At 37.5% G+C, this 27464-nt stretch overlaps 1 protein-coding gene across 1 annotated transcript in view; it reads right to left on the bottom strand.

Moving 5' to 3' along the window:
* Positions 1-27464, bottom strand: part of CDK14 (cyclin dependent kinase 14) — a 535950-nt gene that overhangs the window by 229061 nt on the left and 279425 nt on the right. Inside the window, exon 7 of the mRNA XM_053553550.1 lies at positions 16977-17097. Coding sequence (XP_053409525.1) covers positions 16977-17097 — 121 coding nt within the window. The remainder of the gene's footprint in view (positions 1-16976; positions 17098-27464) is intronic.

The following is a 27464-nucleotide window of genomic DNA, read 5'->3' on the forward strand; positions in this document are numbered from 1 at the left end:
AACACGGTAATTTACCTAATAAATGATTATCTCACATGAAGAAGAACAAAATAAGACCTTAAGGTTATTATTTCTTTAGTTGACATTAATCTAATTTTGGTCTTACCCAAAATACATCAAAAAATAAAACATTGTTCCTCTTCCCTAATTCTCGAGGTCAAAAATTGGCTCAATCTCGGTAGACAATGCAGAAAGACTTCAATATTTTAAAATACGGTATAATTCAAATCTCAAAAAACATCTAGAATTTAGTTTTTAATTCCACCCATTTATTAGCAAAGGCTTGAGATTCCTTGGGACAGACAGCTTTAAGCCAAGAGTGAAAGTTTCACTCTCAAGTTGCATCATTTACCGGCAAAGCCCAGTCTGGGCGTTCGCATATCTGCAGAGGACACAGTGACCCACCTAACTTACACCATCACCATAGTAGAGACCTGCCCCTTTTTATACAGACCTCCCTAACTGAAAGTCAGAAAAAGCATCTTCTCAAGTTCAGAGAATTATTTAGAGCCATTCAGAACCATCTGCATTGTCAAAAGCAAAGGCTAAAGGCAGCTTCAGGCATCTTCTGCCAGGAGGCAGGCTGATGACCACCACGGTCATTCATTAGTTCTTTTGTCTTTCTGCCTCTTAACATTATCCTGGCACAAGAAATGTCCTCAAAGCCTACGTATTTACCCAGTGAAAGAACTTGAAGGGATGCTTTTGCTCCTTTAATATATATGCTGGCCATGTGGGAATTTTGTCAGAATTCAGATTCTGACTTGTTAGGTAGGAGTTGAGGCCTGAGGCCCTGCATTTCTAACCAGCTTCTAAGCCGTACTGATGCTGCCTTTCTCAAAATCAGATGTGGAGGAGCACGAATATAAAGCAACCTAGGTAATTCTGTTTTGAAAGGAGTATAACTCACATTAATTCTCTCAATGTGTATGCAGGCACCAACCAAAGGAAGAAGAAAGAAACAGCAGACCCGGGAAATAAGAGTAAAGGCAAGACACACTCTAAATGTAACACACAGGCATGCAACACCAGCTCAGAAAGGTTCCACATTCATTAACTTAATGGGTAATTTTATTTAGCCATGGTTCACTGACATACACCATTATGCAATTAGGTGATGCTCTAAGGTAGCCATTTACTTATCTCACCATTCTCTGAAAGAATGTATATTTTGTAAAAAGACCGAAGTGTTTTGTTCCCTACCAGGTCAGCTTCTGAAAGATCAAAATTAAAAAACAACGTTTTTTTCACAATCTGTAAAAAAAAAGTATAGAAGTATAACATATAATAGACGTGATCTTTTCATTTTGGCATTTGCAGTATTTGGAAAGTGAAAGATTAAAAAATGACATTCCGCCTGCCCTTGGTCACTGCTGAAGGAACTGAATTGATTAAACTGCCACTCATCATTTACTGCGGTTGGCGCTTCATTAGGCCCAGATAGGCACAATATATCTTAGTCAAATACTACTGTGGAGTACTTTGCTCTCAAGGAATGAAAACAAAATCCTAGATTGTGTGTAAAAGCCAACTTTCGAAGACATTCGATTCAAAACAACTAACTTTTTATACATAGGGGAAAATAAAGATTTATTTTCCAACTATGAAACAAATGGAGCATATCAGAATAAAAGTTAGACAAAGGTGAAGGATGAAGTGCAGGAGGCTAACGGGGTTCAGTAGAGTTGATCCAGGGTAGTCTGCTGCTGATCTGGGGGAGGAAGGAGACAAGTGAGTTAGAGCCCCTCTCCAGCGTCCAGTGAGACTAACAGGGAAGATCAAGGAGCCCCACCAGCTTAAAGTACCAACTGGCGTAAATGTTCCTTACATGCCAGTGATAATTCTTGCTCACACACTTTAAGCCGTATGTGTGTAGGTGTTTATTATTATTATCTTTAATGAAATGGCTGTGCTTTTACTTTCTGGTGTGTTTACCTGAGCCAGAAACCCAGGAATCCTCCGAGACCCTCTCCTTTCCCTTCCTATACATCTCTTCATGTTGTCACAGTCTGAGTACTCTGGATACCCCTCCTTTCTGATCTCAACCACTTTTTCCCTCCCTCTATTCCTTCCTTCCCCCCCTATGCTTCCCAAACTCTATCCTCTCATCCTAATCCACAAATACCAGCTGTTTCATCTCTTCGTGATGCCTTTGTCCATGGCGTGGACCTAGTGTCCTTCAAACCTAGCCCAGTTGATGGAGAAAGAGGGCTCTGACAAGTCAGGATGAGGAATTACCACTAGGGAAGCCTCCATCACCTCCTTAACCGTCCACCAAGGATAACTTTGTGTGCTGCAGTACTGACCATACACCTGTGTTACAGATCACCACACTGTCCTGCCCGCTGACATGGTAGGTATGAATGGATCTTTCTCATCTTATAGCCCCAGGACCTCACGTAGTACCCATATAAAATAGGTGTTCAATAAATATCTTCAAAATGAGTGAATGAATTAATTGTATAAATTAGTCTAATGCACACAGCCACAGAGAAAGGCAAATGATTTACAGCTAATACTACCTTATGAAATTAAACATTTAAAAAAGTCAACTCAGTAATTTCACCAAAATATGTAAACCCTAACTTCATGTATAAGACACTCTGAAGGAATTCCAGCAGTCTCCATGGAAACCTCTGGATCAGCAGTACAATTTACCGGAACACTAAAATGTAAGGACAGAGAGACCTCAGAGAACACCTGAGCCAATGTCTCATTGTAAGGGAACTGAACTATGTGCCAGGTGTCTCCGTTTCGGTCTCAGAAGGAAGACCTGCTTCTCCTGACTCCTGAGCAGCCATAGCTCCATCGTGCTGTGCCAACCCTCCCAGTCACAATGCGTCTTTACAAAGTCAGACTGAAAAAGCAAACAGAGATATCAATTTTGTTTACTCTCCAGGTGACACAAATGCTAGTAAGAATAACCACAGCACTGAAATCAAGTCTTCAAAATTCGAGGTTTGGCCAGGGAACACAGTACAACTATCCTAGAGAATGGAAGTCTACCTACCAGTGCTACTGCCCTGAAAATAAGATGCCTGTCAATGTTTAAAAATGCTTGAAAAGGCCAGGTGCAGTGGCTCACACCTGTAATCCCAGCACTTGGGAGGCTGAGGCAGGTGGATTGCCTGAGCTCACAGGCTCAAGACAGCCTGAGCCAGAGCCAGAACTTGTCTCTAAAAATAGCCAGGCATTGTGGTGGGCGCCTGTAGTCCAGGCTACTTGGGAGGCTGAGGCAAGAAAATCACTTAAGCCCAAGAGTTTGAGGTTGCTGTGCGCTATGATAGCACAGTACTCTACTGTCTATAAGTAAATAAATAAAATAAAAAAATTAAAATCCTTGAAAATTCAAAACACAGTTCCATGGATAATGACTCCAAAGAGAGTATTAAAATAATAAACTCAGGTTATATAGATAACAGGTAATATTCGGACTGGTAACAGCCCGAACTGGTCACAATTAATATAAAACTATAAATAGGAAATGCTCTAAGGACTACCAAAAGGAAAAAAAAATGGGAAATGAGAAATGTTACACTGAATAACCCAGAAATATTTTATCATGTGCTATATGAAACAATGAAACAAGAGAGAAGTTCCATTTGATAATTCATTTAAAATACTACCAGTGACAACAGTTCTCCAAGGACAAAGGGTAGACCAGGCAGAACATGAAAAAACAAATTATTAAGCCTTGCACATCTTTAATTTCTGTTTATAGGACAGCTGATGCAGAACAAGGAGGTTATATTTTAAGGCTCCTCTCTGTAAATGTATTAACCCTCATGTAATACTGCAGAAAATTAGAAAAAAAAAAAAAAGTTCATCCAGGGGTCCTCAAACTACAGTCCACGGGCCACATGAGGCGGTGTGATTGTCTGTTTTGTTTTTTTACTTCAAAATAAGATATGTGCAGTGTGCATAGGAATTTGTTCATAGTTTTTTTTTAAACTTTAGTTCGGCCCTCCAACAGTCTGAGGGACAGTGAACTGGCCCCTGGCCCCCTGTTTAAAAAGTTTGAGGACCCCTGAAACGATCAAAGCAAATAACACATTCAAGCAATCTTTCCCGACAAACTGTATCTGGCATACGATCAGAAACCACTGCTAAAATATTCATGTAAATTATTTCCCTACAAAGAGAATTTTGAACTTCAATTTATCGTATGTTGAGCTAATATACTTCTAGTCATCATACGGTATAGCTAGACTTTGACAGAGGATGGTTAAGAAGGCTGGAATGGGAACCAGAAAGATTTATGTCTGGATGACTGATACTTGACAGATAACTGGTATCTTTCATAATAAGAGGTGAGACAATTAAGTTTGTAAACTCATCCTGGAAAAAGTGCTACATACCTCATTCCTGAATAGCAATACAATTACTTTAGAAATACTCCCCTTAGGAAGCTATGCACTGATGCCAGTCCCTAGTCCACCCTTCCAAGCAATTTTTCTAGGATGAATTCATGAACTTGATTGTCAAACCTCGTATGACAATAGCTCTGATGGCCATTCCAGAACAAGGGCTCCAAAATTGCTTTCAAGGGTGGACTAGGTACTGATATTGGTGCATAGCGTCCCCAGGGGAATACTTTGAAGGAGACTGTGTGATATTCAACGATAAGGTATACAGCACTTTTTCTAGAATGAGTTCACGAACTTAACTGTCTGACCTTCACATACAATGTGCAAGATCTAAAGGGGAAACCTTTCTTTTGTAAATTCTCATGAGACTTTTTTGTTGTTGTTTAGTCTGTAAGTTCCACGGCATGTTCTCAAAGGTCTGTTGTGGAATGTGTGCGTACAGACTGACGCTACACACAGACTACAACACGAAGGGTGCCCTTGACTGTTGGGCAACAGTGGCTGTGGGTGCTGCTGGAAGGCAGGAACCAGGTCTTTTTCACTTTGCACGGCTGGAAATTCTGTAATGTTTTGCTGAATGAACAAATGAGTAAATGAATGACTAAAGAGATTCATATTACACAGGGTGGACATAAAATTAATGTTTAACTTAAAGTTACAAGTATTTTAAATTGCACCCTGTATCAGGAGATCTTTGTGGGAAGGGGGCTGCCCTGGGATTCTGGAGGGGTTTTTTTGTTTGTTTTGTTTTGGGTTTTTTCCCCCCTTGTGCTACCATGCACCATATCCAGTGTGGGCGTATGAACCAAGTACCTTCTTACATGACTATAAAACAACAGTAAACAGAAGTTTGAGTTGATTTCCCAGGGTTACTACAATTATAAAACAGTTAAACATGTTAGGAATAAATATGACAAACAGATGAAAATTTATATACTTACTATAATGAAGTTTTTAATTCATTGAGTTTTCACTAGGCTATGAACATATTCAGTTTCTAAAGCAAACATGGTAAAAGCTAATAATACAGAAAGAGTCATTTGCATTATCAATCAGTAAAAACGAGAAAAGCCTTGCCATGCTCCACAGAAAATGCAATTATTTAAACATCCCATTCTCAGAATCTATTGTCTCATATGGAAATATGGAGAAATACAAAATGCCACAGTAAAAGATGAGCTACCTCCATGTGTGTGGGAAAACAGGAAGCTACTCAGAGTCTGTCATTAGTAATTGCTAAGCGCCTGTCACATGTTATGAATATCTTGTGTTTTATTTTTAATGAAATTTAACAGGCTGTTTATTGGCCACTGGTAGATTATTTTAGTTGACTTTGACTTCAGTTCTTTCCAGTTTTTGTTTTATGTCTTTTCCTTTTTTTTCAAATGATGTCTACCAACAGGAATCTAAGGATACTGCATTTGAAGAACAAAATTTTTCAAAAAGTCTAAGCTTATCAATTATACAATATAGCATCTAAAATCAGAACTGCTACTAATACATTTAGGTTATATTAGTTCATACAGCAAAATATCAGTGAGTGAAAATGTGATTCTTAATTAGAATACATTCCAGATAATGCAGCGTCCTGAGGAATTCATACACAATTGTGGCAACAGTACAGAAGCCCCCACTTCCATCCTTCAGTAAGCAGCCTGTTGTAGACATCCTGGTCTCTTTACCATGGTCACACAGTGGTGTTTTTGAAGGCTCCTAGTTTCTCTCCAATCACATTTCCATCCCATCATGTTTCCTCTGCGCATATAGGTTAACAATTCATCTTTCTGCCATTACCGGATTAGACATTTTCTACTGCCTGGAATATTTGTGGATATTCCAGGCAGTCTATTCTTTAAATTCATGAAAGATTTTTATGTTTTTAAGGATTATGACCTCACATTTTACCCTTTTCTGTACCAGCTGATCAACCAGTGTATAGCTTTCATTTCAAACTTATTTTCATAAATAAAGTTATTATTTCACCAAGAGTTAAAAAGTAAGGACTATAAAGTTTCATCACTACACTAAGAAGCCAGCAGTCACGAGGTTCCTGCCTACACTATGCTGTTTGATTGATTCCCATTCATTGGCATCTGCAGTTTAAATCTGTGCCCCAGCAAAATCAATTGCTTACAGCTAAAGCCATGAATATTAAATAACCTACAGGAGCAGGACATGTGATAGAATGCATATAGGGTCTCCTTTTCCTCTCCAAAGTGGCCAACTTGTCAGTTAAGCAATACAAGTTTGGGCCTATAATCCCAGTATTTCAGAAAGTTGAGGCAGGAAGATCACTTGAGCCCAAGAGTTCTCGGCTGCAGTGAGCTGTGAGTGAACTGCTGAATTCCAGCCTAGGGGACACAGTGAGACCCTACCTCTTAAAAACAAATTAAAACAAACAAACAAAACAAAAATAAAAGAAATATATGGGAAGGCACAAGTGGATGAGTAATGACTTGTTTCCAGAAGATGTGGATAAAGACAGGACAATCAAGGCAGAAGACAGGCAGTCACAACTTCAAGTAATAGATTACCGTATTCATTTATGTCAACACGAACATGCTCAGGCCTTGGAGGCATATGTTATGAAGAAGTATAAGCTGAGTCTGACAGCTGGAAAGTTGGTACAAAGAGCAATTGTCTCACAGGTTTTCTTTGGCTATTTCCCACCTCACCCCAAACATACACCAGCAGGACACATAAAATTTAATCCATAAGGCTTCAAATTGAGGATAAAAGTTGCAGCAGAGAGCAGGCTGAGGCAATATGCTAAAAAAGCGGAATCAAGTGAAAAATGTGCTAACTAATCTGTGTGATCATCAGTTCTGTCCTTCCATCCTATTTTGAGGGTGTCAGCTACCATGGAAGAACAAAGAATAGGCTTAAGGTACTGACATCTGAAGATTTCCCAAGGAGAAGTCCAGCACCTTGCTTGAACAATGTACAATAAACTGACCTGGCAGAGCATGGTGGTTCATGCCTATAATCCTAGCACTGTGGGAGGCTGAGGTGGGAGGACCAGCTTGAGCAAGAGTGAAACCTTGTCTCTACCAAAAACAGAAAAAAATTAGCTGAGTGCGGTGCCAGGTTCCTGTAGTCTCAGCTACTCAGGAAGCTGAGCCCAGGAGTTTGAGAATACAGTGAGCTATCTTGACACCACTGCACTCCAGTCAGGGTAATAGACCGAGATTCTGTCTCAAAACAAAAACAATAACAAAACAAAATGAAACAAAAACTGACCAGCCAATTGATCCCTCCTGAGTATACAGATTTATAGTGTTTAATTTATAAAATTAAATAGACAGTCAAGGATCCCTCCATTCCCATATTTGAAGAAAGCTTCCAATAGAGATCAGAAGCAGAAACAATTTTACACACATACAATAACTAATCTTTAAATAAAAAAAAATTTTAATTTTTTAAATAAAATGTTTATAACATGAAAGTTATAAAATAAGAGAGAAAAGACCAGTCTCACTCTGCTACCTTGGCTAGAGTGCAATGGCATCATCCTAGCTCACTGCAACCTCAAACTCCTCGACTCCAGCGAATAGCTGGAGCTACAACATGCAACACCATTCCTGGTTGTTTTTTCTTTTCTTTCTTCCTTTTTTTTTGTAGATATGGGGGTCTTATTCTTGCTCAAGCTATAAAGAAAAGACTTTTTAAAAAATGAAGGATTAAGATAGAAGCTCCAATATCAAACTAGTACAAATTTTCCAGAAAGTGAGGACAGAGAAGATGAAAGGAAAGACAACTTTTTTTGTTGTTGTTGAGACAGAGTCCCACCCTATACCCTGAGCAGAGTGCAGTGGTATCACAGCTCACTGCAACCTCAGATTTGGGCTGTGGGCATCCTGCTGCCTCAGCCTCCCCAAGCCACTGGGATTACAGGTGCTCACTGCGGCAGCCAGCTCGGTGATTCATTTTTTTTATTAAGCCAGGATTGCACTCTTGCTCAGACAAATCTCGAACTCCTGATTTCAAGCAATCCTCCTGCATCAGCCTCCCACAGTGCTGGGATTACAGAAGTAAGCCACTGCATTCAGTAGAAAGAAATCATTTTTAAAACAAATTTAAGAAGCTTTCTAAGAAGTGAAACACATGAATATTTATATTGAAGGGCCCCTACCTGGCACTGATTTAAAAAGACACAACAAAGGCATATCATCGAGGAATTTCAGAATACCAACCTCTCTTCAGAGAGGAGAACCAAATAGTCTTCACAGATAAAGAATGAGGTGGCACACCAATGGTTGAGAAGTAGGATGAAATCATACTTAACAGCAGCAACACTAGAAGTTCTAAGGAAATGAAGCAATACATGGAAAATTCTGAGAAAGTAAAACTTATAATCAAGCATACTATACATTATTATTAATTATATACTAGGCTAACGTTATCAATCATTTCTGAGAGTAGAATAAAGACATTTTCAGAAAACTAACAATTTGAGAACTGTATCTCTAAGGCATTCCTTCTTAGGAAACTAAAGGAGAAAGACACAGAATCCAGATACACAGAATCTGTAATCAGTAAATCTCTAGAAGGAAAGTGAATTCAAACCACAAGTGATCACTAACAGAGGTCTAAGGGAACCGATAAGACATACTGAAATACTCAGAGGCTAGCAACAGCAGGAAGTCACTACTCCCCCTAGAACTAAAAGGTTCCATGTTATGGAGTCTATTAATGGCAACAGCCAAAAGAGAGCTTCCCAAAGAAGTTGTAGTCAGCCCTTATGAACAACATGGCCTAATGCAGGGAAGAATTAGAAAAAAATATCCAAACACCCTCTCCTCTCACTGGTTTCCAATCAGAAGTATTCCTTAGGAGTTACACAGGTAGAATAGAGGATAGAACAGAAGAAGGTGGAGAACAGACTTAGAGGGACAATTGCTTTGAGAAATAGATGAAGTCAGACTTCTCAGCAGCAACGTTATTGCCAATTTGCTTTGAACACATGGGGGGCAATGTGTGGGTTGGGGTGAGTGAAGGGCACACGAAAGCCTGGTGACTAATGTTCAAGTGTGCTAAGGCAAGAAATCAAGAGAGCTGAGGGACAGAAGTCCTAAGAAAAAAAAGTTGAGGGAGAAAGTTGTTGAAATAAATACTGGTATAATTAGCTGTGATGGAGGAAAAGGTTGAAAATAAAGGCCAAGGAATGCATCAGGATATCAGTTGTATCTCAGTCCCTTCTTACTTCCTGCCTTGTAACTGAGAATTGGCTATGCAAATATTCATTACTTATGTTCTGGAGTTATGGCCTGTTGTTCTCTAATGTTTGAGTAGAGAATTCTAGGTTGTCTTTCCATGAGGTCAGTTAAGGACTCTGCTAATAAAACATATATTGGAAACATTTGTGGCTTGGGGCCAATTTTTGTCTAGTTGTTTGGCAAACCAGTTTGATTAAGGCTGTACCCTCAGAATCAGGAGAAGCTATTTTGTATACACTAGGGCAGAGGTCCTAAACTTTTTAAACAGGGGGCCAGTTCACTGTCCCTCAGACCGTTGGAGGGCGGGACTATAGTTTAAAAAAAAAACCCAAAAAATTATGAACAAATTCCTATGCACACTGCACATATCTTATTTTGAAGTAAAAAAACAAAATGGGAACAAATACAATCACACCACCTCATGTGGCCCGTGGGCCGTAGTTTGAGGACCCCTGCACTAGGGGCTAATTTTTCCCAGTCTTTACAAGTGCTTTTTCAAGTACTGTACAAAGTGCCATATGATCTGTTCTAAGGTGTAGCATTAATACAGTACCTGACTTCTAGCAGGTGCCTCTTTTTCTCCATGTGTGTTCATTCTCTCAAGGAAGACACTTTCTGCCAATTTGCTTTGAACAGAGACATAATAGAAGCATAACAAGACTGTTGTTTAAGTAGAAGGGAGGAAAACTGATAGAGAATAGTAGACCTCAAATTAAATGGAATTTGATAGATTTGCTGATGCGTTTGAACATGGGGAAAATACAATTTCATAGGTAAATGACAAATTTTTCTATAACTATAAATAATTAGCAAAAGGGACAAAAACTAAATTAATAAAAATCACAGACATTTACTAAGTCCAGGAAAAGCAAAAGGCTATAAAAGAAAAAATACATAATCTTGAACACTAGTTGCCTTAACCATAAATAACACTTACATGTTAATGTTAAAGATGTGACACGATTCTGTATTGAGAGAATGAGGTGAAAGTGGAGTGGGGGAAGATTGATATAAATAAATTGGAATAAAGTTAAATTCTCATCTACCAGAATGTCTCCTTAGCAGGTAACATCTAAAATAGTCAATAAATAGCAACACAAACAAGTATTTAAGACATTTGGAGGTAAATAATCCTTGCTAAATAAGGTAAGGCTAGATGAGGCAAGAGATCACTGTTTTTCTATTGTTACTGATAGACCAGTATTAGTTACTGAAGTAAGTTTTATTATTATAGTTTTCTGATTGGGAAACTGTAGCTAAGGAATTTGTTCAACTTAAAGCCACACAGCTAACAAAAGGCAGAGAAAATCTAAAACTAACTTAAGTGAGTGTGTTTTCTAGCACTCTCCTTTATACAGCAAAAGACTGCTACTTACATCTTGTAAAATTTGTCAGAATCTAAGTGGAATCACATGTTAAACATCCTGACAAATAGAACACTGGAAGGCCATGAAGGGAGGGTTATCAGGCACAAAGGCCTTGAACACCAATTTATTATTAGACAACTATTTTTAAAATGCACACAAACTTTGTGGCCATCCTGTATTTCTAAATTAAAACACACACACATACACCAGATCAGAATATTGGGGGTGAAAAATTATCTCTAATTCTCAAGACATAGATGGTATGTTAATTTGTATAAAAACCAATAAAGCACCTTCCATTACCCCAAGAGAAATGCCATATATTTAGTTTGGCTAACTGACTTACTAAGAGCTAATAAGAACACTATTCTTCACCTTTGTGGAGTTTTATATTTCTTAAAAATTCTACATGTAAACATCTCTTGTTATTCTCAAAAGCCAGTGAGGCAATTGTCATGCAACTTAGTCTCTGTGGTTGCCTATTTAAAAACCATCCCCCAAACAGTTTTTGGGTAGCCAATTATTTTGCCAACTCTAATTAGAAATAAGAGAAACATTTAGTAATGAAGATTACATACAATGCCTCATTTTATATATTATCATTCAGCTAATTTATCACTAGTAAGTGACCAAACATAGCCACTAGAAACATGCATACATTCTTTCTCCTACAAACATACACTTTGATAAACAACAATGGAGTGTAAAAACCATAATCACACTAGACGTTTGATAGAACAATAGAACTGCTTCCTTTCAGCATCCCAAGGCCATCACTAAATTCAGCACTTTGGTAGCCACTCTATAATGCCAGAATAATCTAATATTAAAGAACTGTTCTTACAGATAGCATCCATTATTAGGCAATGTACTATCATTTTTTTGCAAGGACTTTGAATTTGTAGACAGAAGTCCTTAGGTATAAATTAAACACTCAAATGTATTAAGTTTCTTCTGACTAGTAGTATTTAGCATATTATTGCTCTAACGTGTAGAGAAAAGTGACCACATGTCATTGTTCTATCTCTCTCTCACACCTATTATCCTGGCAGAATAATTATTAACTCTCAAAGGTACTCTGATTTTTAAAGGACTTCAGTAGTGGGAGTGTGATGTCACCATGAGCTGAGCTTTCAATCACCTGGATGTCTTCCTGCCTGTCCCCGGTTCTTCTGGCTACATTGCATTGCACTGTCAGCAACTACCCCAAGCTCCTTGGATCATCCATCATTTGAGCAGCTCTCAAGAGCTCTTACAGAGTTGTTACATTTAACAGTAACTAATTCATATCCTTCTTGGTCTTGTGGCCTAATTAATTAGAAAATGTGCAAATAGTACTGACAGATGACTTGATGTAGCTCACGAACTCAAATTCTCATTTTTACTACCATTCCTTTTCACAAGGACTCATCCATTTTAGCAGAAGTGGTAAATGAGTAATGACTAGAAATTGGGAAGATTATGCCAGCATAGATACTGGTCCCATGAAAATGTATTCAATCCAATGATTCATGTCTTAGTTAATGTTAAAAATTCCTCCTTGAATAAACTACCTAGTAGAATCTGCTAGAACACTGAAGTCGGAAGAGGCCGTCCCTGGGCTGTTGTGTGAAGTGAAAGCCTCCCACTACATATGAACCATGCAAAGGACATAAGACTCAGAGTACAACCTAAACCAGAGGTTCTCAACCTGTGGGTCGCGACCCACAGGAACTGTTTTAAAGGGCTGCGGCATTAGAAAGGTTGAGAACCACAGACCTAAACAATAAAATAGGAATTTTATTGTATTCATGCTCTTGAGTCACTTTAGTAGTAAAATAACCAATTTCTTCTAAATCATTTTAACAGACTATGTAATATAATATATTGTAAAAAGAAAGGGCTTTGAGTGGGTTATCCTTGAGTTTGAATGTTGGCTCTATTCAATAACTGCATGACCTTAGCTATACCATAATTTAGTCTCTTTAGGGTGTTTGTTTCTTTCACTGTGTGAAGGTATAATAGGCAAGTAATGAAAACACATTAACAGGGCCTAGAATACCTCTCATTATTACTATTATGACTCAAGCCTCAAATTAAACCATAGGACCCCATATAGGACACATTTATTTTCAGGGAAGGGGCTATAGTAGGGTTCATTTCTGATTCTTTTTCTTAAAACATTGGTAAATAAACCTAAATCTTCTTTTATTACATAAATTTCCTTGGGTCAAGAGAGATCATTAAAGATGATGGCAGAGCTTTGTATATTGCCAATGCGTGTGGTGATTAGGCTTATTTAATAAAAGCAATGCTAAATGGCCTTATAACACTTAATAAACAGGCAATTTATTTTCTATTATATGCAAATTCAACTTTGATGCAGTTTTCTATACACTGAAACTGGTATGGAAATTTCTGCTAACCGCCCAGCTGCTACAATGTTAGATAAATTAATTTTAATCTTAAATCAGAGATGTGATAGAGAAACGGATGATTTAATATGCAATCTCATTACATTTGACAGGCTTATTTATAAATGATTTGCCCCACATTTTGACAAGCATAGTTAATATGTTAATTAGCTTTTAAAAAGATGATGAAAGGAAGAGCCTGACATGCCATCATTCTTCATATGCTGCGCTGGGACCCTGACGTTGATACCTCGGGTCAGGGCTACGACGTATTTCCACCCTCGGAAAGCACTGTGATCTTGATGAAATAGACCTTTATTAGCTACAGATAACTTAGTCACCCTATATTAAAAATTGATCCCAGGTGACCTTCTGCCTTTCTATCTAAAAAAACAAATGCAGCCCCAAACATATTTATGAGCTCTATAAAAGAATATAAGGCTTATTTTGAGCAATGACCTTAACCGTGAGAGAAGAGCTCCCCGGCAAGGGAAGAACTACACAGATAAGCTGCTTTTTACATCTGCACTTGTCTTAAAGTGGTTTTCAGAATTCAGTTAAGCTTTTTTCGCTTAGAAGCTTAGCAATGATTTCCCTATGCCTTGACTTAAAAAGAGTTATAAAATCCAAAAATTAAGAGAAGTTATACAGAGGCAATTTCTAATTTGATTCCTCTGCTTAAAATCTCCTTGGGGGGGAGTGAGGTGGGGGGGCGGGGCACAAAGGTATCAAAACCTGTCTTTCTGAGGGACTTTACCTAACAAATGCAATCAGTATAACCTGGTTTCTTGTACCCTCAATGAATCCCCAACAATAAAAAAAAATGTCTTGGGCGGCGCCTGTGGCTCAAGGAGTAGGCGCCGGTCCCATATGCCGGAGGTGGTGGGTTCAGGCCCAGCCCTGGCCAAAAAAAAAAAAAAAAAAGATTCACAAAAGCTAAGAAAAAAAAAATGTCTTTCTTGATGAGTTTTCCAACAGCGCAGTGACTTCACTCCTGGGGAGTAAATCTTAACACAGCCAGCTCGGATTTCTGTTGCGTGCTGACAGTGTTAATGCATATATGTCTTCATTAATATTTTTATTGCCTGTGGCTATTTAAACAGAAAACTGGAAAATGTAACACTGTGTAGGGATCGTTAATTTTTAGTTACTACTCTATTGCCCCACGATGGTAAATGAACTGTAAAAGTGCCTGAAACTCACGCCACCTGCCTCCCTGCTATTGTCTGTGAGTTAATATTTGCCCTTCTCTTTGGCGCAGCTGAGCCATGACTCAATTATAGTCCCATTTCTGGGTCTCTGAATACCCAGCATCGATGGCATTGATTATGCAGAAATCAGTGCCTGTGAACATCTCTCTAACTGGAAAAATACATTTTACCTGACTTACAGGATAATAACAGAATAGCTTTTAGACAATCACTTGGAATGAAATCAGATTCAGAACGAATCTCTGCTTAGACGTGAAAAGCCAGTAAGCATGAGAAGCTGCTCAGACCTAACGCATGTGCTGTTCGTTTTTGGCAATAAATAATCCTGGCATGTAGACAAAGGGCATTTGGGGTCTACTATTTTCTATCAGTTTTCCTCCCTTCCACTTAAATGACAGTTTTCTTATGCTTCCATTATGTCTCTGTTCAAAGCACATTGACAGAAAGTGTCTTCCTTGAGAGAAAGAAGACACACAGGGAAAGAAAGAGGCACCTGCTAGAAATCAAATCTTGTGTTAACACCACACCTTAGACATTAACAAGGCACAGTCCATACGGTTCTTCGTACAGTACTTGAGAGAGCACTTTTAAAGGTTTTGGAAAAATTAGCCCCTAGTCACCTAGTGGATAATAAAATCCAGCTTCTCCTGATTCTGAGGGTATAGCTTTAAGTGACCAAGCCCCAGGCCACAAATGTTTCCAATCTATGTTTTATTAGCAAAGTCCTTAACTGACCTCACTGAAAGATAATCTAGAATTCTCTACTCGAAAAATAGAGAAAAACAAGGCACAACTCCAGAACAGAGTAATGATTATTTACGAAGCCAACTGTCAGTTATAACGCAGTAAGTGGAAAGGGGATGAGAAAGGAACAGATACCCTGACGCATTTCTTGCTCTTTATTTTCAACCTTTTCCTCCATCACAACTAATTATCCCCGTGTCTATTTTGTCTAAGCTCCCACCTAGCCGTCAGGAAAAAAATCTGCGTAAAAACAAACTTCCAAAAAAAAAAAAAAGAGAGAGAGAGAGAGAAAAGGGTGATTTTAAAAATAGATTAGCTCGGTCCATCAATGATAGATGATCATCTTTATTCTCAGTGTTCAGAATAAATTAAAATGGTATTAGATTTGGTGTAAGCCTTACTACAAAATTTATGAGAACAGATCTTATACTGTGTGATGATCTAGATTATTTTGTGAGCTCTATTGAAAGCTACAGATGTATACCCCATAAAAATAAATATATTCCCATATACACAGAATGTTGTATATATTTTCAGTAGCTTTACAAATTATAAAATCTTATCCCTAGCGGAATGTTTGGAATCTAAATTAAGAAAATCTACACCATTCTTGTCACTGTAAGGAAATTCATTGTTTTCTCACCATAAAATATTTGAATCAGAAACATCAGGGAAGAAGCCAGGCTTCATCGCAGCCTAATGTACAAAAAGCCATGATTACTGAGGGGAGAGCAGTGAAGTATACAACAGTAAGATAAATAACAAACGGCGAAGTTTTACTGAGGTCATAAATATTATGTGAACATAGCTGAATTCTATTTATGAGGTCACAATCATTTAGGGAAGATGATTCCTCTTATAAAATGGTCATATGCTATGTGAATTATTTTATTTTAAAGATAACTGTGTATATAGAAAAAATATTTTTCTACTAATAAGAGAATAATAAAAGACATGTTCAACAGTCACTAGTAAATCTGTCCTGCATGCTAAAAATAAGATTATTCCCTTATTTGAATATTTGATTTAGATGACTGCACAGTTTACCATTAATAATAATTATGCATTAAACCTTGCCAGTCACTTAACCACATAAAACAAATTTTTAAGCTGTGTTAAACCATTTTGTGAAACTTAAGACTCTACTGAAATTAAACTTATACTATTTTTAACAAGTGGTCATCTTATTTCACTGTGGATAATTGGTGTCAGTAGTTTTGGGGATACTGCTAGTATCCCAAGTAAGCCAAGTTAGTTCCCAACAAAATTTTCAGATCACTTGTCTGAGCTTTGCTGTGAATTTAAACATTCTCCTGTTACTCCCAACTTTATTGCTGTTTGGAGATAACAAAAAGTTGGATTACTCCCAACTTTATTGCTGTGTGTTATAAAATAAAACCACAAATTAAGACCCTGAGGGAGGAAAATCACAGTATTGACAGTTAGATAAATGCCTCTGCCTCTGTCCATCAAGAACCATTACTAGACACCATCTGCAAGGGAGACTCTGATTAGGGAAGATTCCAAATCACATTTTAAAAGTCCCTCCGTATTGCCACACACAGGCAAACACTCCTGCACCATTAATCTTCATCCAAACTGTTAGAATGCTTGTCTAGGCTTGACCCAGACCAAGCACTACAAATAGATTAGCTAGAATAAAGTTTCCATTTCTCACCACATGTCAAGGCAGGTAGAATACTCTGTCGAGCCTAGGAGGACATCTGGAGGTCTGTACCACAAGGTAACCACTTCATTGGAGTATGTGTGGCTAGGGACGGATTTTGCTCTTGCAAGACCTGTGAATTACATGAAACATAGAGAAGTTTAACAGGCATTAATAGGACAAGGGAATTTGAATTTGAATGTTCATAATTTAGAAAGGTCAAACATGACATTGTAATACAGAATCTCAAATGCAAAGTCAAGGTTAATAGGAAGGCTGGGGAAAGCATACTGTGCTTTCTCTGTCTCAAATATGTGTCAATAACCATTAAGTCATTTATTTTTTTCTAATAAAGCCTGGTATCACAAGTCTATGAAAATATGACAGCGTAAACAAATGATTCTTACACTATCAGATACGACACGGAAGCTTAGAATATCTCAGAGTCTCCAAAGCACTACATATGCTTCATAAAACTAGTTTTGAGAGTTACAAATTTGTGTTATAAGGAAGGGTTTCTTGGTCAAAAAAACAGATTTGGAAAGTTAAACTGTCTCAGTGCCCTTAATTTTTCTAATGTGCTTCGTGAATCTGCAAGAACAGCTTATGACACTTCTCAAAGGGTTTTCCCAAACCTTCTTATGATTTCAGTGTTCTGTCAAACACGCATTAGGAAATGCTTATTGGAAAAGCTCATTCGAAAACCATCCAAATAAATAATTACAAAGGAACAGTAAAATAAATCTGGTAATACAGATTTGAAATAGTATATAATAAATTAAAGTCTAAGAATTTTTAAAAACTGAGAAAATGGTCACAATAGTAAGTTAAGTGGAAAAAATGAATGCAGTTTGACCTCATAACCATAAATAGTCATAGTCATGCATAGAAAAAAGACTCGCAGAAAATATATTTAAATGTCTTCAGTAGCTACCTCTTGAATATACCCCGTTTCCCTGAAAATAAGACATCCTCCGAAAATAAGACCTACTTACAGGAAAGATAAGACAACTCCTGAAAATAAGACCTAGCGCATCTTTGGGAGCATACCTTTTCGGGGAAACAGGGTAGGATTACCCAATTTCTTTTTTTCTTTCTTTCTTTCTTTTCTTTTTTTTTTTTGCAGTTTTTGGCTAGGGCTGGGCTTGAACCTGCCACCTCCAACACTTGGGGCCGCCAACCTACTCCTTTGAGCCCCAGGCACTGCCCCAGAATTACCCAATTTTTTAAGTATATTTTTTCTGAGTTTTTCTAAGTTTTGTGCAGTAAATTTATATTTTTTTAAAAAAATCACAAAAATTTATAGATGTCATTTTTTAAAAAGAAAAAAACCAATATAATATCTTTCTATCTGGCTACGTAGATTAATGACAAGTATACGGTATTGTTTACCGCTATGACGCATATAAAACATTTTTATGGTAAAACTATCATGACAATCATTTTAATATTCTGATTATATAAAATTATTTATGAAGTACTTAAAAACATAATTATTTCTTGTTTATTAACATGGAATTTAATTCTCATAGTTTTAAAATTAATAGGGTAGCTGAGTAAAGACCTTTTAATTAATTCAACTATGGTACAAGTCATTCAGTTTTTCCTACAATGCAGTTTTAATAATAATGCAACAGTATATTATAAGCTAGCTAACATTTGTTAAGTTTTTCACCTTAAAATGTACAGATTATACACACACAAACATACTTACATATTCCTGGTCCCTAATTTTTCTGCATGTGAATGGAGCAACTATTTTTTTTACCATTTATTTTTTTATTTCAGATAAATACGAGGGTACAAACAATTAGGTTACAATTTTGCATTTGTTAGGTGAAGTCCCTGATGTAGTTGTGTCCCGCACCCAGGAGGTGTGCACCATATGCCCAGTAGGTGGAAACATACACATACCCCTCTCTCCTCCTCCTTCCCCCAACTTGAATTGATTTGAGTTTCTCTCTTAAGTGGGCATGTACTAGTTCATCTACTGGCTTCATGTTAGTATTGAGTACACTGGACATTTACTTTTCCATTCTTATAATACTTTACTAAGTACAGTGTGTTTCCACTCGACCCAGGTTAATATAAAAGATGTAAAGTCACCATCTTTCTAATGGCAGAATAGTATTTCAAGTATATATATACCACAGTCTATGAATCTATTCCTGGGTTGATGGGAATTTAGGTTGTTTCCACATCTTGGCGATTGTAAATTAAGCTGTGATAAACAATCTAGTGCAAATGTCCTCAGGATAAAATGATTTTCTTTCCTTCTGAGTATGGAGTAAATATTTTTGATAACAGATTTCCATGATCTGTTACTTCTTTTCTTTGCAAGGTTTATCCTACCTCAATTCAGGCAAAACTGAACAACAGATAGGACAATCAGGATGACAGTAAAGTATGTCCAGAATTAGTAACCCCATCAAAAGATCTGGTTCCTGAGATGGCGATGCTTCTATACAGGGACCGAAGAGCTATGGCTAAGTCCTGAAATAGGTTCTGACACCATCCATATGCTGTTGTCAAGTCAAGTGGGATGATAAAAACATCCAGGCTTGATTCCCTTGGTTTTCCCCAGGCCCTACTGTCAGAAAGCAAGCCTGGGAGAGAGAAGAATGAAAAAAATCTGAGACTTTCTTTGACAGCTGAGATCAGGCTAGTTATAAAAAATTTTGATATCCCCAGTTGTAAAGGTAGAAAAAGACCTTGAAGTAAACTAGAAACAGTATAAATCAAAATAACTATACATGACTTCAGATCAATTCTATTCACTCTGAATATAAATGTGCTAAACTTGTCAAATATTGGTGTAAAATACAAGTAGAAAAAGCTTTTTATCTACCCTATTCTCCTTCTCCCCACATTTTTAGGTCAAAGATGGATCCAACTTCATTCAGAAGGCCCACATAACTTCCCAACACAACAGTGAAAATAAATTTTCAATATCTAACTTTTCAAAGCCATAAGACTGACTTTAGTAAGATGGTTTGCAGTCAATGTGTCATACAGAATGAAGAACGTTACTGTATTTTTAATATATATTCTGCATTGTTTGATGGATCATTCTTCAATGTAGTTAACTAAAACAGTTTCTTCTGGAAAGTATGCTTATATTGATGAACAAAATGTTTTCACTCTAAAAATATTCATGTTTGGTTGATAATACTAAAAATATCCCTGGTGCATCTTACAAGGTTACATGTGAAACTTAGTAAATGTAGAATATAAATGTCTTAACCCAATAACTAAGAAAATGCCAGGAAGGCTATGTTAACCAGTGTGATGAAAATACGTCAAATGGTATATAAAACCAGTGTATGGTGCCCCCCCCCAAATTAAATAAATAAATAAAAATATCCCAAAACTTCAGGAAGGAGGCAAATTATTAAAAGAATGACTCAAAAAATATTTAAAAAGAAGGACCTTGAAGCACAAATACAAAGTATATATTTTTCCGAATACTTCTTAAGATATTGTTATGTGTTCATACAGTTCATGCACAAAACATGCTTACTCATGCAAAATTTATTAAACTGCATCCTCCAGCTGAAGGAAACTGCAGGACAGGACTAATTAGCACAGCATGCGTGAAAGCTTTCTTTCTCTGTTCCTTGTCAGTTGCTATGGTTACACCACAGGAAGAGAGCTACACTACCTTTAAAGAAGATGAAGTTCACCAGTTATTATCAAAACTTCTTATGTTAAAGTTTAGTCTGAATTAAAAGTCAAAAAGCAAAGTGAAACGCTACCCAGGTGAGTCCATGCGACTTGCACGTTGCTGCTTTTGCTGAGCGTGAGCCCATGAAGGAATGTGAGTTCCTGTGGGCACCTGCAATGGCCTACATAACAATTCAGACAATCAGCGTTCAGGTGCTGTCATTTCTAAATAATGAAAGACTCTACAGTAGAGGGGATAATCCCACTTATTCAAGCCCCACTGCCAGTGATTCAAAGTAGGGCTGCCCTCATACTAGCCTAGCAGAATCTCGGATTTCCGGAGGAGTTAAACTTTTAGCTAACCCCTCACCAATAAAAGAATTCCTTTTCACATCACTAGAAGATGGTTAACCTATAGATCAGTGGTTTCCAGCCTTTTTGGCACCAGGGATTGGTTTCATGGAAGACAATTTTTCCACAGACCAGGGATGGGAGTGGGGGGAAATGGTTTCTGGGTAATTCAAACGCATTACAACTCTATCACAGAGTTGATGCCATTTACTTCCATGGCATCAGTTACTATATACTACATATATGCTGATAATCCTAAACATAATGTCTCTAGCATCAATCTTCAGATGTCTACATAAAAAAGTCCTCTTACATATTCCATGACCTTCCATAGGTATCTCAATCTTAATTAAACATTTTCCTGCCTCTGATTGTCCAACTAGCACTATCTCCTCCTGCATCTACCACTATACCATGGCTGTCTGGAATGTAATTCAACCACTGTTAATGCCATTTTTCATATTACATGGCTGGATACATTCCATATAGCCCTTGTACATCATGACCCTTCCATCAACCAAACCCAGAAGTCCCATTTCAGGATAGGCTCCTTGGACTTACAAAATCACAAAACCCAGTGGATGTGACTACGTAATTTCCTTCCTTCCTTCCCTCTCCTTGGTCCTCATCATCTCTCCTCCTCATCTCTTAGACCGACCTCAAGTCTACCCATGGCTCAATGTTATCATTTCAAACTATGTTTCAGACAACAAATAATCTACATTTGTTGAAATTAATTTCATTAAAAATTATAACTTAACTGGAACAGTTTTCGATGTGAATAGCAACAATGAAATACTTGAATGCCCAATTTCCCATAAAATCACTATGAAAGGTGGTGCCTCTAATGCCCTCCCCCTCTTATCTGACATAATAGGAAGTGTATCCTTTCTAGGAAATTCAGTATCTTAAGGATAGGTCTTTTTTTTTTTTTTTAATACATTTAACATCATATGGTATTGTTTAGAGTGGAAAAATAGTTTCAAGATTACCACTGTAACACCCTTTTCTTTCCTTTGAATGCAACATCTTTGTTTTGATTTCTGTCTAGACTGTTGCTTTAAATGGTGCCACTCCCCACAGAATACCAAAAATCTCTTTAAAATGTTTAGCATTTGACAGTCTTTCCACTGAATAAGAGTAATTTTTTAAAATAAATTCTAATAAAATGAAATTAAGGTCAGAAGATATCAAAACTTGTTAAGGCAGTATTTTATTTTCTCTGATTTTATTACTCCTGGATGTTAAAGCTCAATAAATTATGCCTAATTTTATCTATCCTAAAGGGCACAGATTATTTTACATCTTTCATTTTTAAATAACGGAAATGATAAATTAATATAGACATTCCAAAAAAGAAAAAAATAATTAACTGTCATATACAATATGGGAACTTTTTAACTTTCCTTTTTTCTGCTTTTGTACAGAAGATAAAAACAATACACTTTTTTGAAAAGTTCAGCTTTAAGTGAAATTAATAGATATGGTAAGACCAATTAGTCAGAATTCTCGTGCTAAATGCCATCTGAGAAACATGCTTTTGTTGTCAAAACATCAGTCTGCATATTGGAAGACTTCTGATATGGCAAAACTAAAATGCCTGATAGCGGTGTGGCCCTACTTGCTTAGTTGTGTATCCTTGATTATGATTCTGGATATTTTTAGCCTTGGTGTTGTTATTATGAGTACAATGTGAGGGCTGAGATCTGGAGTCAGCAAACTATGGTCTGACAGCTGGCTGCCTGTCTTTGTAGTTAAATTTTGCTGGAAAACAGTTGTACCCATTCATTCATGTAGTACCTATAGCTGGTTTTGCCCTAAACAGCTGAGCTGAAGAGTTGACAGAGACCATATTGCCCATAAGGCTACTATATTTAGTATCTGGTCTTACTTAAAAAAGTTTGCTGACCTCTGGGCCAGACTAAGTTAACTTTAAGATTCATTCAAGTACTAATACTCAGTGATACTAAAAAGATAACTATTAAAAATCTTGTTCATTAAATGTATAAGAATCATATATGCTCACTTTCTTTAAAAGCCTTTTAAGTAAGTAATTCCACCTCAACGATCCCATCACATCACATTTGCATTAGCAGAGAATGTGAAATCATTTTCCTTAGAGTATATGTGAATATATCATCATTTTCACAGTTCACTGGTTTACATTTCATTTTCTAGTTTCTGCTTCTCAGTTAATGAAATTCTAAGTTATTATTCCAGTGCTAGATGACAACACAATATAGAAAATGAATTACATAACCCGACTAAATTGGCAATTTTGATGGATTTCCATCTTTGCTGATTTGTTACCAATTTTAAAAATTAAAGGTAAAGTATACTAAATTCATCAAAGCAGGGGAGACAGAGGCAGTGAGGAGAAAACCCAAGCTGGTTGTACCAGAAGGAGAGAATGGCACTGTCTAGAGAGCCTGAGAACAATCAGACAAAAGGCCCCAGGGGAAAAGAGGACGCTGAGAAGTGTTCAGGAGCCTCTAGTTCTGGTTGGCCTGCTGAGTGAGAACAGTTCTTCCCTGTTTTGTTGGTTTATTTTGAAGTGGAAATAGCAGAAGGTAGGAGCCCTAGAAACAGAGCAGTTAGAAGGCTGTGAGGACTTGGAGAGAGGAACAGCTGGAAATGGAAATTGCTGAGGGGTGGGGGTGGGGGGCAGAAAAGCCTATTTATCTTACAGGATCCTGAGGGTTCAAGTTTTTCAGAAACTTCAAACCAGAGTGTGGTCACAGCCAGTCTTAAGGGGATGTAATACAGAACAGCGAAAGAAAAAGCTCTTCTGGAATGTCCTGACTAAAGTGAATTTTTAAAGCATTCCATGAGATGAAAATAGGCAATTACTTTCAAACTTAAACTAAGAGGTTTCTGTTTTTACAACAGTAAATGCTCTTCTGAATCAGTGCAAATTAATGAGGCAATTATTGAGCCAATTTAAGGAAAATGGTTTGGTTCATACTGATCATCGTAAAATTGTACTTTGAAACTTTATGGTTCTGAATTTGTCTGAATTATTTTCAGCTGTGCATTTAGTATTTTTCTCTTATCATACTATCTGAGGAGAGGTCAAGTTGCATTTTAGGGTTTCAACAGTCTACTCCACACAGGATTCCATACACAGTAATAAGAAAAAAATATCTATTTAAAAATACGTATATGTTTACTTTGATGATTTTAAACGTGTTTTATGACACCTAGTAATAATCTTGGTTGTCCTAAAATTGGAGTTGGGCATTGCTAACAATAGTAGATACACGTCACAAACTCAAATCTCCAAAAGGTGGTACACTGACCATTTGGGGAATATTTTCAAAAATATATTAATTGGTAGATATAAATACATACCACAATCACTACAAAGAAGTGTAACAGAGCTTTGTGCTGGAAAGGATCTAAGATCTCTTACGCTAGCGTTCTTTTTAAACATAAAGGAAATTGAGTGTGAAACTTGTATCCATTCTGTCCCCCCTGTTTCTAATCTACTCTCTCCTTTTTGTCCCCATTGCCACCTTAGGCCACTTATGAGTCTTGAACCTTAGAAAGGGCTGCTAACTTGTGTCTTAGCCACAAAATTTGGCCTTTCTCTTCTCTTTCCACAGTCTGATGAAGAGACAGTTCCATGTAGTGTTAAGAGTTCCTCTTTGGCGTCAGTTAGGACCACCACCGACAAGTTGTGTGATCTGGTGCAAGTGAATCAACTTAGCTGAGTTCAGTGGCTTCATCTGTAAAATGCGTGCAGTGATTCCGCTGGATGTTCACCATCTGCTTCTCCTTCTTCACTCTCCCTCACTCTGTCCTATGCTCCCCGGAGGGTGCCCTTAATGGCCCTACAATTGCAGAGTCCTTGTCCAGTGGGAGGAAAAAAGTGAAGTCTATCTGTTGCTCAGGCTTCTTTCCAGCGGGGCAAGGGAATGGCAGTGGCCAAGTTCTCCCTGGAAGACTATGGCTCCTGCTCAAGGGGTTCCACAATCAATTTCTCTCCTAACCCCGCATGCAGGGGGGTAGAAATCTCCCCCCCTATTGCTCGCCTGAAGGAGTTTCACATCCTTAACCCCACCCAGAGTTTCATAAATACTTTCTTCATCACACACTCTTCAGTCAACCCATTTGAGTTGCCCTTTGTTTCCTCCTAGAACTCTGACACAAAAAACACACGTAACTCAGGGGACATTTGTGTGAATTAAATAAGATGAAGTGTGGAAAATGCGTAATCATGCAGTTGGCCTAAATACATATTGCCTGTTTCTATTATCTAAAGCACAATCTGATCAGGCCACTCCTCTGCTAAAAAACTTAATGGACCCCTGAATTCTATCCTGAAAATTCTAAGAAATAACACCCTTGCAACTACTCTAGCCTTGTTTCTTCTCATCCCTTTCTTTGTTCTGACGGTTAGCAGCCAAATTACCTGTAATTATTTCTTTTTATGTCAATTCCTTGGCACAATTCAGTCTTTTTCATTTTTTTTTTTTTTTTTTTTTTATTGTTGGGGATTCATTGAGGGTACAATAAGCCAGTTACACTGATTACAACTGTTAGGTAAAGTCCCTCTTGCAATCATGTCTTGCCCCCATAAAGTGTGACACACACTAAGGCCCCACCCCACTCCCTCCATCCCTCTTTCTGCCCCCCCCCATAACCTTAATTGTCATTAATTGTCCTCATATCAAGATTGAGTACATAGGATTCATGCTTCTCCGTTCTTGTGATGCTTTACTAAGAATAATGTCTTCCACTTCCATCCAGGTTAATACGAAGGATGTAAAGTCTCCCTTTTTTTTAATAGCTGAATAGTATTCCATGGTATACATATACCACAGCTTGTTAATCCATTCCTGGGTTGGTGGGCATTTAGGCTGTTTCCACATTTTGGCGATTGTAAATTGAGCTGCAATAAACAGTCTAGTACAAGTGTCCTTATGATAAAAGGATTTCTTTCCTTCTGGGTAGATGCCCAGTAATGCGATTGCAGGATCAAATGGGAGGTCTAGCTTGAGTGCTTTGAGGTTTCTCCATACTTCCTTCCAGAAAGGTTGTACTAGTTTGCAGTCCCACCAGCAGTGTAAAAGTATTCCCTTCTCTCCACATCCACGCCAGCATCTGCAGTTTTGAGATTTTGTGATGTGGGCCATTCTCACTGGGGTTAGATGATATCTCAGGGATGTTTTGATTTGCATTTCTCTAATATATAGAGATGATGAACATTTTTTCATGTGTTTGTTAGCCATTTGTCTGTCCTCTTTAGAGAAAGTTCTATTCATGTCTCTTGCCCATTGATATAAGGGATTGATAGCTTTTTTCATGTGGATTAATTTGAGTTCTCTATAGATCCTGGTTATCAAGCTTTTGTCTGATTGAAAATATGCAAATATCCTTTCCCATTGTGTAGGTTGTCTCTTTGCTTTGGGTATTGTCTCCTTAGCTGTACAGAAGTTTTTCAGTTTAATGAAGTCCCATTTGTTTATTTTTGTTGTTGTTGCAATTGCCATGGCAGTCTTCTTCATGAAGTCTTCCCCCAGGCCAATATCTTCCAGTGTTTTGCCTATGCTTTCTTTGAGGATTTTTATTGTTTCATGCCTTAAATTTAAGTCCTTTATCCATCTTGAATCAATTTTTGTGAGTGGGGAAAGGTGTGGGTCCAGTTTCAGTCTTTTACATGTAGACATCCAATTCTCCCAACACCATTTATTGAATAGGGAGTCTTTCCCCCAAGGTAAGTTCTTGTTTGGTTTATCGAAGATTAGGTGGTTGTAAGATGTTAGTTTCATTTCTTGGTGTTCAATTCGATTCCAAGTGTCTATGTCTCTGTTTTTGTGCCAGTACCATGCTGTCTTGACCATTATGGCTTTGTAGTACAGACTAAAATCTGGTATGCTGATGCCCCCAGCTTTATTTTTGTTACTAAGAACTGCCTTAGCTATACGGTTTTTTTTCCAGTTCCATACAAAACGCAGAATCATTTTTTCCAAATCTTGAAAGTACGATGTAGGTACTTTGATAGGAATGGCATTGAATAGGTAGATTGCTTTGGGAAGTATAGACATTTTAACAATGTTGATTCTTCCCATCCATGAGCATGGTATGTTCTTCCATTTGTTAATATCCTCTGCTATTTCCTTTCTGAGGAGTTCATAGTTTTCTTTATAGAGGTCCTTCACCTCCTTCGTTAGGTATATTCCTAGGTATTTCATTTTCTTTGAAACTATGGTGAAGGGAGTTGTGTCCTTAATTAGCTTCTCATCTTGACTATTATTGGTGTATACAAAGGCTACTGACTTGTGGACATTGATTTTATATCCTGAAACATTACTGTATTTTTTGATGACTTCTAGGAGTCTTGTGGTTGAGTCTTTGGGGTTCTCTAAGTATAAGATCATGTCGTCAGCAAAGAGGGAGAGTTTGACCTCCTCTGCTCCCATTTAGATTCCCTTTATTTCCTTGTCTTGCCTAATTGTATTGGCTAGAACTTCCAGCACTATG

This window comes from Nycticebus coucang, chromosome 11 (genome assembly GCF_027406575.1).
Source record: "Nycticebus coucang isolate mNycCou1 chromosome 11, mNycCou1.pri, whole genome shotgun sequence".
NCBI lineage: Eukaryota > Metazoa > Chordata > Mammalia > Primates > Lorisidae > Nycticebus > Nycticebus coucang.